Genomic DNA, 14,682 nt, shown 5'->3' with positions numbered 1-14,682 from the left:
CAACCAACACTCGACAAGAGGAAACAAACCAACACATGACAAGGGAAACCGAACCAACACTCCAGCCCTGACAGGCAGGCGCACCCACCTTAAGTAGGCGGCAGGATGTAAATTGCCTAGAGGTGCGCCTGCTGCCAATTGTGCTCAACAACACCCCCTGCAGGACAAAGCAGGCACAACCCTGGATCCCAACAGCCATGCTGTCTTGGAAGATTCAGAGATTGGCAGGAATGTCTCACCTGAGCTGTTGGAAACGGAGAACATGGCAATCCTTGTTTACCTCTCATGATGTGACTGTTTAATCTGGCCACCTGGCCTGAAGCATAGATTCTCTCTGAGACTGAAACTTTTATTGTTCATTCCTGGATGACCATGGCAACACTGTTCTCCAAACACACTGTGCTGTCGTTATAATCAACAGCTACTATAAAATAAATAAAAGGAAACCTTTGATTTGATTAGGAAAAGATAAAACAGATTTGGAGTTTGTCTGGGACAGCAGGAAAACAAACCTTAAACATGTACTGTTGCATTATTCATTTATTAATCTGATCAGAGAGTTGTTTTAAAGATCAAAGAAATGAAAATCAAATGATTTTTGTTATCTCAATTTTGTCTTTATTTTATCCAACCAGAAACCAGACATTTTCTGTCTCTTCTCATTTCGTAAAAAAAAATACCTAAGGTAAAAAGTATTGAATCGTGATTGTGTCATGTGTCGTTGCATTTCAGTGCTACAGAAATGGCTAAAATATGCTGCCGTTTTCAAGTATTTAAAAGCCAAACAAAAATATTTCACCTTACAAACGTTTTCCTGTAAAAAATGATTATGAGTTTTCTCCATAAGGAATTGAGTAGAATTTGTCCAGACAAGTCAGAGTTTACGGCTCATTTGGGCTTCCTGTGGATTCAGAGAAAGATTCCACATCAGAACTTCCAGGCTTCCTCTTCTGTAACATTCTTTAAAAGTCAAGAGGCCTCTTTTCTGAAACACTCAGAACTTTGTGTTGTTTGGAGCTGGTGCAGTTTGACCACGTAATCTGTCACAGGCCTCAGAGCGCCGCTGTCCAGGAAGGAAACAGAACCCAACAGAGTGTCCTGTCAGCACCGTCAGCTCAAATGAGGAATGTTCCCTAAAGTAGCTGTAATCAAACCAACAGGACATTCCTTCTCAGAGGTGTTTAATCCAGATTGAACCAGTTTATTGGAGCCAGAGCCTCATTTTACCACGTATCCACTGCTTACTTACGTCTGTCCAGCCAACAATAAACCAGCAAATTCAGCCTTTTATCAATCAATTTTTATTGATGTTTATATCGTGTCTGTTACAATCAAAATTGTTTCTAGGCACTTTACAGAATCCCAGAGCCTGACCCCCAACAAGCAACAGTGGCAAAGAAAAACTCCCCTTTAACAGGAAGAAACCTTGAGCAGGATCAGGCTCATATAGGGGGACCCTCCTGCTGATGGCTGGCTGGGTAGAGAGAGGAGAAGGGGGAGGACAGGTAGAGGAGAGAATAGGCATAGATCATGGAAATACATTAATTATAACAAAGTGCTGGTATTGGAGTTGAGTGGGTCAGTGGGGTCGGAGGTCAGCAGGTCAGCATACAGCTATGAAGGCGGCAATACCCGTAGATGAATACAGAAGGGGGGGGGCAGAGAAACTGCATAAGAAATAACAACATCATCATTGACCTACTCGGTGAGGAGGAGAGAAGAGGAGAAGGGACACTTAGACTTAGACTTTATTGATCCCTTGGGATGACTCCCTCAGGGAAATTTTTATTCCAGCAGCAAATTATAAGAACAAAAGAGCAGAAAAAGGAGAAGCACAAAATAAAAGAAAATCAACATATGAATTAAATAATCTAAAAAACTATAAAGACGACATAGAATGCACTGTGTAGTGCATTCTATGTCGTCCTTGAGAGGAGAGGAGAGGAGAGGAGAGGAGAGGAGAGGAGAGAGGAGAGGAGAGGAGGAGAGGAGAGGAGGAGAGGAGAGGAGAGGAGAGGCAGCCATGACCCAGTGGGGTGACCGAGTCAGGTGATCATGTTCCAGCCTCGCACTATAGCAGCACAACTTTTATAAAAGAATCTACCCGATTACTCCTAGATATAAATACTGAAGCTAATCACACTTTATTGAGAAGATACTTAACACAAATTCAAAGGAAACTGCACATTGCTCAAATCATCGCTTCGCTATGAGGCTAAAAATGGCACATAACTGAATTTGTAAAAATGTATTTTAAATTGTTTTCCCCTCTCTCCAGGGTGGATGGTGTTCCAGCGCCCCCTAGGGGCTGGCTGCCACAGAGTTTGGAACAAATTTTTGAGTTGCAGTTGCTGGTCTGCTCTGACATTGATTTCCGACCCACTGGTCCAGCTCAGTCTGAGGCTGGAAAGGTTCATGCAGTAGGAGCTGTTGGGAGTTTGCATTTGGTGGTGAATGACTTGAATCTGTCTATCACTCTCATGAGCCAGCTCATTCTTTTCTTCTTTGCTACTGTGCTTGCCTGCTGGGAAAAAAAGAGATTTCAGTGTCTGCATTCAGGTTGGCAACATTCTGGAAAATGTAGAAAGTGGCTTACTGTTAATTCAAAGACCATGTGTGACAATTGTTGCATCTCCCGGAGATTATCTACAACCTCCAGCTTTGACAGTCTTTCTCTTTCCATCATGGTTATCTCCATCTTCCTCTGTTTCTTTTCCTGGTCAGTTATTAAGGTTCTGACCCAGGTAATTTGATCAAAGAATTCCTTCTTTAATGCATTTTCTTTCTCTGAGAGTTCTTCTTGGATTATTTGTCTCACTTGCTCACTTTTAAAGTGCTCTTCTCTCTGGGAGAGCTCTTTCTCCACCATTTCAGAGATGTTTTTCTTCAGGTTTTCTTGTTTCTCAGAGAACTCCTTTCTAAGTGTATCTTGTGTCTCAATCTGCTCCTTTTTAACGCTCTCATCTCTGTCAGAGAACTCTTTGCTAATCATTTTAAACAGCTGACTTTTAAGGCGCTCTTTGGTCTCTGTTCTTTCTTTTGTGAGTTCTTTCCTGAAATCTTCTTGTCTCGTCAAGAGCTCATTATGGAAGTACTCTTTGCGTTCATAGAGCTCCTTCTTAAACTTTTCCTCTCGTTCAAATAACCATTTCTGGTGCCTCTCTTCATTTTCCTTCAGCTGGTGAAGAAAATTCCTCTCCAAAGATTCCAACATCATCTTTATCTCTTCTTTCTGGGCACTTAAGATCTGCTGAAGCTTGGCAATGTCTTCATCTTTAGCTTTAAGGGTTTCTTTAAATTTGTCACACTCTCCATTCACCCCACACCTGCAGGTGGCACCTGTATTAAATGTCACTAAATCAGACAGAGGGAGTAGAGGTCTAGTCAGGCAGCCATGTTGTTCATTTTTCTGTGACTGCTTTGATTCTTTGATGATCTCTGCTTCCATATTAGACACTAAATGACAACATGATACCAGTAGAGAGCAGTTTAACACAACCACAGTTTACAGTAACACAACATAGTTTTGATATATGTTGCATTGAACCAAAGCACATTTGACCTTTATAGTTCAAAGAACCAGTGCCTAGGCACCATTGATCATTTGATCTTTGTTGCAGTACTCTTAAAAAACTGTGGTGGAGAATACAATATGATGTTCCAGATGTGGAACCTACATTTAGCTGGGATAAAATTGCAGGTTAAGAGAACAGCATCCAGAAAACCTCCAGCAAATACAACAATCTTGTATGTACTTTTTTTTCTTCAAAATGAAGTTTTTTTCATGTTTTTGCAGTGTATCCATGGCTGAAGATGGTTGCTTTGAACCTCTCATAAAGTTGCCCTGCTACACACACTGAACGATTTCTCCAAACTGGGTTTGACTCTGAAAACCAAAACTCAAGCATGTGTTAGGGAAGGTTTCTTTCTTTATTCTGCATCTCTCTGCAGCCCGAGGGGCACCGCGGGCTCACACACATCAAACTCAGAGCAAAACATGCGGCTCGTTTGGGAGGACACGGCTGTGAATTCTAAATGTCAGAGTGATGTTTTTCCAGAAATCGCAGGTTTTTTAACTAAAAAAACTGCTCACTTTTTTTTTTTAAATTAACTTTAATTGTTATCAACTGTACATTTTACTTGTATTGATTTGTAGGAGTCTAAACCATTGTGAACTTTGGCTTTGGAGGGTCTGGAGAGTGTTGGGTTCCGTTGGTGGTGGAGACCTGATGATTAGCTGTTTTTGGATGATATGAATTCCTTTATTCGTCTCATGAACCTGTTTTGTCCTTCCTTGCTTTTTTTCTGAAAACATTTAAAAGCATTTTAGAATTTTACTTTCTCTCATCTGAATTCAGGTCAACAAAGTTGAGAAAAATAAAAGAAATGGCCTACTTTAGTCTGAGTGTCGGCATCCAGTGAATAATGGCTCCTCTGGTTACCTGATCTGTGTATGGCCTTCAATTTTTTCTGTCTTTCCTTAATGGATTTCATCAGCTTCTGATGTTTCATCTCCATCTCAGATATGAGCTCGCTGATGGTGTTATATTTTCCTGAGATCTCCTTCTTGAAGGTCTCGTAACTCGACAAGAGTTTCTTTTTAAAGTTCACTTCCATCTCTGAGAGCTCCTCTCTTAAGTTCTCTTCTCTTTTGGAGCGCTCTTTCTTCACAATGTCAGAGACCTTTTTCTTCAGTTTTTTTTGTCTCTCAGAGAACTCCTTTCTAATTTTATCTTGTGTCTCAATCTGCTCCTTTTTAATGCTCTCATCTCTGTCAGAGAACTCTTTGTTAATCAACACCTGACTTTTCTTGCTCTCTTCTGTCTCTGTTCTTTCTTTTGTGAGTTCTTTCCAGAAATCTTCTTGTCTCTTCAAAAGCTCCTGAAAGTACTCATCTGTTTCAGACAATGTTGTTCTGATGTACTCCTTTCTCTTAAAGAGCTCTTTGTTGAAGTACTCTTTGCATTCATTGAGCTCCTTCTTAAAGTTGTCCTCTTGTTCAAATAACCATTTCTGGTGCCTCTCTTCATTTTCCTTCAGCTGGTGAAGAAAATTCCTCTCCAAAGATTCCAACATCATCTCTATCTCTTCTTTTTGGGCACTTAAGATCTGCTGAAGCTTGGCAATGTCTTTATCTTTAGCTTTAAGGGTTTCTTTAAATTTGTCACACTCTCCATTCACCCCACACCTGCAGGTGGCACCTGTATTAAATGTCACTAAATCAGACAGAGGGAGAAGAGGTCTAGTCAGGCAGCCATGTTGTTCATTTTTCTGTGACTGCTTTGATTCTTTGATGATCTCTCCTTCCATATTAGACACTAAATGACAACATGATACCAGTAGAGAGCAGTTTAACACAACCTAACATAGTTTTGATATATGTTGCTTTGAATCAAAGCACATTTGACCTTTATAGTTCAAAGAACCAGTGCCTAGGCACCATTGATCCTTTGATCTTTGTTGCAGTAGTGATCCCTCGTTTATCGCGGGAGTTGCGTTCCAAAAATAACACGCGAAAAGTGAAATCCGTGAAGTAGTCAGCTTTATTTATTTTTTTTATTTTACAATGCAATACTGAACTATAGAATGAAACCAAAAATCAAAACCTGTTTTAAAGCCCAACATTTGTTTAAAACAATAATTTTAATATAGTAATACAAGGTTGGAAACATTGTCACTCGCGTATTTCCCAGTCCCAGTTGTGCCTCTTCGTCCTGACTCCGCTCCGCTGTAGCGTCTGTTTCTACTGAAGGCGCAGGAGTCTTTCTCCGAGAGAAGAACATTGTTTTGGGTAGTTGTTGGCGCTCTTTCTTTTTCTGAGCAAGAAGATTTTTATAAACGGATATGCCACCTTCGATTATATTTGAGAACTGCAATGAACGACTCGCAAAAAAAATACGTGAAGCAGCGAAGCCGTGAAAGATGAAACGCGATATAGCGAGGGATCACTGTAATGTCATTTTATATCTGGTTTATATCAGACTTCCACACCTTTGCAGGTAGGTGTGGCTTCATTCCACCGTCCTTCCTGGGAACAGTGAACAGTTGAGGCTCCCTGCAGTTCAAAACCTGCTTCACAGTGAAAGCTGCATGTGGCTCCAGGCTGCAGCTTGTTCAAAGGGTGGCTGCACTGGCTGATCAGGGCAGCTTCTCCCTCTGGGTTCTTGCAAGTGATGGCTGGCAGGTGAAAAATCAAACACATTATAGTCACAAAAGACAAAAAAATCTCTGATAAACACAAAGGGAGAGCGTGGAACAGACTCACCTACGCAGCGAGGCGTGCTCTCAGTCCATGCGGCCACTGATGTGCACGTGATCGTGGTTGGCCCCACCAGCTGGTAACCAGGGGCACAGCTGAAACTGCAGGTGTTTCCATAACTGAATTTCCTGTCTTCATCATCTCCACAGCTGGTAAGGCCATTTTCTAGCTCCTGAAGAGCAGGACACTGGACAGCTGGGATCAGAGGAACAAACAGTCGAGGTCAACAAAAGTCCTTTTTTTTGTATACGTTTGACAAAAAAATAAAACCCAAGAGCAGTTAAAGGAAGAGTTGTAGAAACTCGTTCAGACGTACCAGCGCAAAATGGTTGCGAGGAATTCCAAATTCCCGATGCTTGACACTGGAGGCTGTTGGAGCCAATGAGAGTGTAGCCTTCATCGCAGGTGAAGACACAACTGGACTGATAGCTGGAGAAAGCCAGGGGATCCGTGCACGCCATGGCTCCATTTGTCGGAGGAGAAACCTTCGGACATGTCACCACTGAAAACAACAAGATGGCCATTATATTATGGGGGAGAAAGACAATGACTACAAATCGATCTTGGAAATAAGCTTCTCCTAACTCACAGTTGCAGGTGGGAGGCTGCTCTGACCACTGTCCAGATGCTTCACAAGTCAGCGGGCTCGAGCTGTTCAGCTGGTACCCCTCCTCGCAGGAATAGTGGCACCGGGAGTCGTAGGAGAACTCTCCATACGTATGAGTGCAATTTACGCTTCCTTTGGACGGGATGGTCACCTCCTCCCTGCTGCACTGAACAACTGCCAGACAAAGAGGGCATGTTAGTTCGGCCACCCTATCGAAACAGACGCATGGCCACACAGCTTCAGGGTGTTTTCTTACCGTGCTCGCACTTCTCTCCATAGAAGCCTTCAAAACAGTCACACTTGTGACTGTTGATGGTCTCCACACATTCTCCATACTGGCAGGAGTCATTCTTACAGGCAGCTGAGTGGAAAAAAAGGAAATTTATCAGAGTTTTCCATTTTCAGGACACCATTGATTTTTATAAAAAAGGGAATCCATGAGGCTCAGGATAACAGGAGAATCCTTCCTCTCACCTGTGTAGCACAGAGCGGTCTTCTGTTTGCTGCACCTCTCGTCATTCCACTTTCCGTGCTCTGTTCTCCTTCTAATGTACATCTCCACACAATCCTCATTTATCTTTGTTTTCCTTCCATTTCTGCCATTGTTTGGTTCATTCTTGGCCCAGTTGGTTGCTTCCTTTGTCAGAGGCTTGTTGGTGCCCACCCAGGTCCAGGTCTGGGTCTCATTGCTCTTGCGGATGCCAATCCAGTAGTAGCCTTTTCTTTCAGGCAGCCAGCTGTTGAGATACTGAATCTCCTCCTTGTTCTGGATAGCCACCAAGTCTGTATATCTCTCCTGGCACCAGGCGCGTGCTTGATCCCAGTTCATGGTGTCGTTGGAGTAGTAGTAGGACCAGCACTCAACACTAGTCCCCATGCACAGCACTGAGGACAGAAGCAATAGATGGTCAGGTTACAAATTTAATTTAGTTTTAAGGGGATTGAAGGTTTATATGAGTTGGATTTACATACAGCAAAGAAAAGTCAAGCTGATCCATGAGGTGGAAGTTTTAGATCCAAAGCAAAAATTCTGCAAAAACACAAAATAAAATAAGATTTCTGACAAACATCAAATGAACTTCAAATAAAAGACACTGCATTTAAACATGACCTCCTAAACACACCATCATGTGTTGAAAGCTCCAGACGTCTCTTTGTATTTCTGTTTTTTTCCTCTTTTGCCTCTGCTAATGGGAGCAAGAGTTGATTCTGAGTACGATACCCAGAGGGTCCCACTTTTATACCACCAGCACCGTCCAGTTTTCCTGGAAGTCATCATCATGTGTGGACTTTTCGGAAAATTCCCCCACCCACACCACTGCTCATCCCACTGAAATCCTTATCTTGACTCTTCCCTTCTTTCCTCTTCCAAGTAATGAAAGTCCTTTCACTTTTGGATGCCAAAAAGGCATGTTGTCATTGGAATATTAGCATTTTTGGAAGTGAAAGGTACTGCTTTTTTCCCCATATGATATGGTATTAGTTAATTCTAAGACTGTCACAAGCATAATTTCACCAAATAGGACTTGCTTTTTAACTGCTCAGCGACATTAAAACAAAGTGTAAGGGATTCAGTAAAACAGTTTTATTTCATTTACATCAGCGTTAACATATAGATTCATTTATTCACATTACAAGGTGACATATGACAGTGGCCTTTCACATTTACTTTGAAGTCTTCTGTTGATATTTCTGTTCTTTGACAAAATAAATTGTAATTTATTAAGTTGGATCTACAGTAAATGTAACAGTATACATGATAATTCTTAGAGTTAAACTTGAAGGAAAAAGAATGCATAGCATATAAAAGTACAGTACTCTTAAAAAACTGTGGTGGAGAATACAATGTGATGTTCCAGATGTGGAACCTAAATTTAACTGGGATAATTGCAGGTTAAGAGAACAGCATCCAGAAAACCTCCAACACAACCTAATATAGTTTTGATATATGTCCAAATATATGACCAAAACTCCTTTGACCTTGATCAGACTAGACTGATCTTAATCTCAGCGGCCAATCACATTAATCTTTTTAAAATTAATACCAAAGCACAAATTGGAGAAACTAACATCACAATTAAATGTGGACTATTAAATATTAGATCTCTTTTGTGCAAATCCCTGTTAGTGCACGACCTGATAGCGGATCATCACATTGATTTATTTTGTTTAACTGAGACCTGGCTTCAGGAGGAGGAGTATGTTAGCTTTAATGAATCTACTCCTACCCATCTTAACTATCATATTCCTCGTGTTACTGGTCGAGGAGGGGGAGTGGCAGCAATCTATCACTCCAAGTTATTAATTAATCCTAGACCCAAACATGACTCCAGTTCATTTGAAAGCCTGACTCTTGGCATCACCCATCTGAACTGGAAGGCAGAAAAGCCACTTTTGTTTGTAGTTGTATATCGGCCTCCTGCTGGGCCACATTCAGAGTTCCTGCCTGAGTTCTCTGATTTCTTATCTGACTTGGTCCTCAGAGCAGATAAAGTCATTATTATTGGAGACTTTAATATCCATGTAGACGTTGTAAATGACAGCTTTAGAAATGGCTTCATTTCTTAACTTGAGTCAGTTGGTTTTCTTCAACACATAAACCAACCAACTTATAGCTTCAACCACACCCTTGATCTAGTTCTGACTTACGGTGTTGAGGTAGAACATGTGTCAGTGTTCCCTCAGAACCCACTCCTGTTAGACCATTCTTTGATAATTAGACTAGTGATGTTATTTCTTGTGTAGTTTATCTGCTCCCACGTTTCTGTATTCATCTACAGGTATCGCCGCCTTCAAAGGCTGTATACTGACCTACTGACCTCCGACCCCGCTGACCCACTCAACTCGAATCTACCGGCAGCTTATTTGAATTAATATGTATATTATAATATAATAATAATAATAATTAATATTTCTATTTTCTACCTATTCTCTCTTCTACCCGTCCTCCTCCCCCTTCTCCTCCCCCTTCTCCTCCCTCTCTACCCAGCCGGCCATCAGCAGGAGGGTCTCTATACATGAGAAATAAAGATTGTTCGATTGATTGATTGATTGATTGATTGATTGATTGATTGATTGATTGATTGATTGATAATCTTGTGAGGTTAGGTGGTGGGGCATGAGGGTGAAAGGTGACCACATGTCACACAGGTCAGTTTGCTTTAGTTGTACGTCGATGAAATATCATGAATAAAGCATCATTTGCCTAATTAATTGCTTTGATGAAGTTAGTCGGGTCATCTTAGCGGCAGCTAAGTAATTGTATCATGTTAGCATCAATCCTGCAGGACCTACTTAATTAAGGACCCCCACCAGTTATTCATGGACTCTTTTTGCAGCTGAAAACCAAAACCTGCCCTTATTCTGTATTGTGTTATGGAAGTTTTAATTATTCTCTATCTCTTGCAATGCAAGGTGCACACTGGTCACACACTCCATCATGAAACACATTTTTGTGGAATCATCATGAGAGCTAAAAGGAAGCAAACTTCAGTACGGAAGTATTCTGGGATACCGCCGAACACCATCTGCTCCCACAGTCACTGTTTTTTACTGTTGTGCTACCAAATCTATATCACATATTCAGTTTACTAATTTTGACTTGATTATTCTCAAATAAACTACGGCTTCTCTGTACAGTCATCTCACTGTTCCTTATCTTTATTTTCTTTCATTTGACATCGTCACCTTCAAACCCACAGAACAAAATGGTCCCTTGGCCATTGTCAACTGTAGATTTTACATACATTAATGTGTAGGAGTCTAAACCATTGTGAACGTTGCTGTCTGGAGAGTGATGGCTTCCGTTGGTGGTGGACACCTGATGATTAGTTGCTTTTGGAGAACTTGAATCTCTTGATTAGTCTCATGAACCTGTTTTGTCCTTCCTTTGTTTTTTCCTGGAAACATTTAAAAGCATTTTAAATTTTACTTTCTCTCATCTGAATTCAGGTCAACAAAGTTGAGAAAAATAAAAGCTATGGCCTACTTTAGTCTGAGTTGCAGCATCCAGTGAACAATGGCTCTGCTCTTCTCTGTGCAGAATATCCTCCAGTTCAGATATGAACTGACTGACAGTGTTGTATTTTTCAGAGAACTCCTTCTTGAAGGTCTCATAACGCCGTGAGAGCTCCCCTCTAAAGTCTTTTTCTGTCCTGGAGAGCTCCAACATTAATCTAGTGTTTCTCTCTGAGACTTTCTTTTGAAGGTTCTCTTCCATCTCTAAGAGCTCCTTTCTAAAGCTCTCTTCTCTCTCAGAGAGCTCTTTTTTCAATGTTTCAAAGACTTCCTTCTTCAGGCTCTTTTCATTCTGCAAAAACTCTTTTTCAAATCTGTCTCTTTCAAATTTCTTGTCTCTTTCAGAGATCACTTTGATCGTGGCTTTCAAGACCTTCTTCTCCATGTTCTCTTCTTTCTCTAAGAGCTTTTTTCTGAAACATTTGTGTCTTTTAGAGAGCTCATTTCTGAAATACTTTTGTTTTTCCAGCAGTTCCTTCCTAAAGTGCTTTTCTGTCTGAGAGAGCTCTTTCCTGAAACATTCTTCACTCTCATATACCGACTTGAAAAAGAGCTCTTGTTTTCCAGTGTACTTTTTCTGGTGGTTCTCTTCTTGTTCCTTCAGCTGATGAAGGAGCTTTTCCTCCAAAGCTGCCAAATCTATGTCCATCATTTTATTCTGGGCATGGAATCTCTGATAAAGAGGGGTAATTTCTTCATCTTTTGCCTTAAAAGCTTCTTCCAGTTTGCTCCTTTGTCCCGTTGCCTCACACATACAAACTACACTTTTGTCGTAACTTTTCATAAATTCATTCAGTTCCTGATGAACTCTAGTATTTAGGTGTCTGTGCTCTTGTGGTACATCTTTGAGCTCAGATTCTGTTTTATATAGTATTTCTCTCTGAACAATGATCAGTTTTCTCTCCAGATTTTCTAGTTCTTGTGTTTTCTGTGTTAACTCTCTCAGCACCCTCCATCTTGTATTTCGAACCTCTTCCTGCTTTCTTGTCAACTCATCTACTTTTGCTTTCTGCTCTTTATTGTGCTCTATAAAGTGTTCTGCAGCCCTCAGTCTTTCCAGCAGCTTGTGTTTCTCCTTTATTTTCTGCTCAATGCGTCTCTTCCCATTGTCTTTCACCTCTCGGAAGCTTTTCTCCAACTCAGCACTCAGCTTTTCCGCCTTATCCTGCCTGGTCTTTGCTATCTCCTCTAACTGCCTCTCATAATCCTCCCTGTCCCGTTGTTTCAAGATCTGTGCTACCTTTACCAAGTCCTCAATTTCAATAATCTCTTTCCCCTCTGGACCCGTTCTAATCACCAAGGCAGTGATCTGTTGCTGCGGAAACATATCTGTCAGTTCTGCCATTACGGCATCAGAGTGTAGCAACTGTGTCATCTATGACTGCATCCTTTCCTGTGTACGGCAATACTTTGGCTTTGATATCAGCTTTACGTTCATTTGAATTAACATGATCAAAGGTACAACCACCTTTACACTCTCCCTTAGATCTTGTAGGCAGTAGAGACCACACACATCAGCCAGCATCCGTTTGACACCAAAATTTCAAATTTACGATGCACCAATAAAACAAGAGTATCTGCTTTTGTTTAATAGTTTATTTACATTCACATGTTTGTATGTCTACATCTATCTGTCTTCGGGTTTGGCTGGTGGACCCTAATAGAGGAGATGAACCGTTGCAACCTCATGGACCAGTTCTTCTTTTTCGTCTCCCTTTCAGCTGTATTTTCCTGATTAAAGAAAAAAAAGTTTGGATTTCACAGATCCAAAATTGGGTAAAACATTTTTTTGGGGAAAATGGCTTACTGTTACATCCGGGTCCAGGTCCAACAAATATGAGATCTTCTGTTGATTCCCCACCTTGGAGGATCTGTCCCTTGCCTTGATGGATTTCATCAGCTTCTGATGTTTCATCTCCAGCTCAGATAATAACTCAATGACAATGTTGTATTTTTCAGAAAACTCCTTCTTGAAGGTCCTTTCTCTCTCTGAAAGCTCCTTCATGAAGCTGTGGTTTCTGTCTGAGAGTTCCTTACTAAAGTGTTCTTTCCTTTCAAAGAGCATCTCTCTAAAGCCATCATTACTCTCTGAGAGCTCTTTCTGCAGACTTTTAAAGATCTCTTTCTCCTTCATATCTAGTCTCTGTGACAAGGCTTCCTGACTCTCCTTTCTGATGTTCTTGTTTCTTTCAGATATCTCTTTTTTAATCGTTTGGAGAACTTTCCTCTTGAAGCCATCTTCTTTCTGTGAGAGCTCCTCCCTGAAATGCTCATGTTTCTCAGAGAGTTCCCCACTAAAGTCCTCATCAATTGTCGACAGCTCCTTCTTCAAGTGATGTTCTTTCTCCAGCAACTCTTTCTTGAATTGGATTTTTATGTCAGAGAACTTCCTTCTGATGCTGTCATCTTTTTCATAGAGCACTCTCATGTTGCTTTCCCTGTCCTTCATGTGCATAAGAAGCTTTTCCCCCAGGGCCGTACACTTCATCTCCATCTCCTCTTTTTGGCCATGAAAGATGTGCTGAAGATGGGCAATCTCTTCATCTTTTATTTTAAGAGCTTCTTTAAATGTGTCCCTCTGTCTGTCCAGCTCACACCTACAGGGGACCCTTGTATCAGAGTCTCTCATGAATTCTGCCAGACTGTGAAGATGTTTAGAAAATTCCTGATCAGAGTGGGGCAAATTTCTCAGTTGTCCCCAAGCAATGACCAGACCTTCCTCCGTCTGCCTGAGTTGTGACTCTCTTTCTAAAAGAACTCTTCTGTTCTTGTTGATCAGGATCTCAGACACCTCTATGTATTCATTTATTCTAGCGACGTTTTCCTCTGATATGTAGTATTTTAATTTTAGCCTCTCCGACTCTGCAGTCTTCAGCTGTGAACGCAGCTCATTGCACTCACTTTCTATTTCCAGAACTTTCTGAAAATCATCAAGCTTTTGCGTCTGATTCCTCTTCTTTGCTACACGCTCCATCTCATGGTCAATGTTTATCAGCTGAAGTTCTTCATTCATGATGTGGTTTCTCTGCTGAACGATATCCTCCATGTACGGCATACGTGATAAACGTTTAAGAGTCCCACACAGACGTCTGATTTTTTGATCTGGCATCATTTCAGTGATGGTGCCCATTATTGTGGTATTGTGAAAAAGTAACAACTATATAGTATTCTTTTTTTCTTCTACAAATCCACTTTGTCGTTCAAGAGTAAGACTGGACAGAAGGAATGCGGGTTGAGGTGGCAGATCATGGACTATGATTCCAGTTAGCTTAGAGGTGTGACGTGGCGTGGCTAACAGGATCCAGGGTGGTCAGGATGGAGCAATGAATCAATGAGTTTTGTAGATTTTATTCACAACTTGAGGTTGGGTAGGAAGCTTAGTGTTAGAGCTTTGTGATCAAAATCTCTTGGCTGTGGGCCTTTATAGATCAAGGATCAAAGTCCGTCAGGTCCTGAAAACAGCTAAACGTTAGATTTGGTGCTGAGTCGTGGGTTTGAAACATCATGCTCAACTATAGACACAAATCTATTTTTGAGCGTTCAATGATTACAAGCCTATCTTTCAATGTATTCTCCTAAACTGGCATAATAAAATTCATAGCTGAGGTTATTAAACCTAAAATATAGTTTGGTTTTCTTAGAATAATATTCTGATCATTAAACTCATTGCCTTAAACTACTTTGCTCCACTGTGTGCGTGCGTGCTTGTAAACAAGGTACTTACAAAGTTCAGTACTTTTATGTCATATTTTATGTTGTTTTCATGTAAAGCAATGTAGACTACATTATATTTTCATTA

General features: G+C 40.9%; 2 protein-coding genes across 2 annotated transcripts; both read right to left on the bottom strand.

Annotated features, from left to right (window-relative positions):
- Positions 1 to 4,159: 4,159 nt before the first annotated feature.
- Positions 4,160 to 5,259, bottom strand: LOC130526434 (synaptonemal complex protein 1-like). The gene is made up of 2 exons (XM_057034105.1): positions 4,396 to 5,259; positions 4,160 to 4,305 (listed from the first exon to the last, which is right to left on the bottom strand). Exons 1-2 carry the CDS (start codon positions 5,077 to 5,079, stop codon positions 4,234 to 4,236), a joined length of 756 nt encoding a protein of 251 aa, XP_056890085.1. The 5' UTR covers positions 5,080 to 5,259; the 3' UTR covers positions 4,160 to 4,233.
- Positions 5,260 to 5,511: 252 nt separating this feature from the next.
- LOC130526429 (E-selectin-like) lies at positions 5,512 to 8,127 on the bottom strand. The gene is made up of 8 exons (XM_057034096.1): positions 7,991 to 8,127; positions 7,839 to 7,896; positions 7,341 to 7,751; positions 7,123 to 7,227; positions 6,849 to 7,040; positions 6,576 to 6,761; positions 6,266 to 6,454; positions 5,512 to 6,177 (listed from the first exon to the last, which is right to left on the bottom strand). The coding sequence occupies exons 1-8, from the start codon at positions 7,994 to 7,996 to the stop codon at positions 5,978 to 5,980; spliced, it is 1,347 nt and encodes a 448-aa protein (XP_056890076.1). The 5' UTR covers positions 7,997 to 8,127; the 3' UTR covers positions 5,512 to 5,977.
- Positions 8,128 to 14,682: the final 6,555 nt, after the last annotated feature.

The sequence above is a fragment of the Takifugu flavidus genome, chromosome 5, assembly GCF_003711565.1.
Source record: "Takifugu flavidus isolate HTHZ2018 chromosome 5, ASM371156v2, whole genome shotgun sequence".
Taxonomy (NCBI): domain Eukaryota; kingdom Metazoa; phylum Chordata; class Actinopteri; order Tetraodontiformes; family Tetraodontidae; genus Takifugu; species Takifugu flavidus.
This window is presented reverse-complemented; position numbering and strand designations above follow the sequence as displayed.

Coding starts and splice junctions, on each gene's coding strand:
- LOC130526429 (XM_057034096.1), bottom strand. Junction 7,752..7,838: donor CAGCTTGACTTTTCTTTGCT/GTATGTAAATCC, acceptor TTCTGTCCTCAG/TGCTGTGCATGGGGACTAGT. Junction 6,762..6,848: donor GCAGCCTCCCACCTGCAACT/GTGAGTTAGGAG, acceptor TGTTGTTTTCAG/TGGTGACATGTCCGAAGGTT.
- LOC130526434 (XM_057034105.1), bottom strand. CDS start 5,079: ATGATGTTGGAATCTTTGGAGAGGAATTTTCTTCACCAGCTGAAGGAA. Junction 4,306..4,395: donor ATGCCGACACTCAGACTAAA/GTAGGCCATTTC, acceptor AAATGTTTTCAG/AAAAAAAGCAAGGAAGGACA.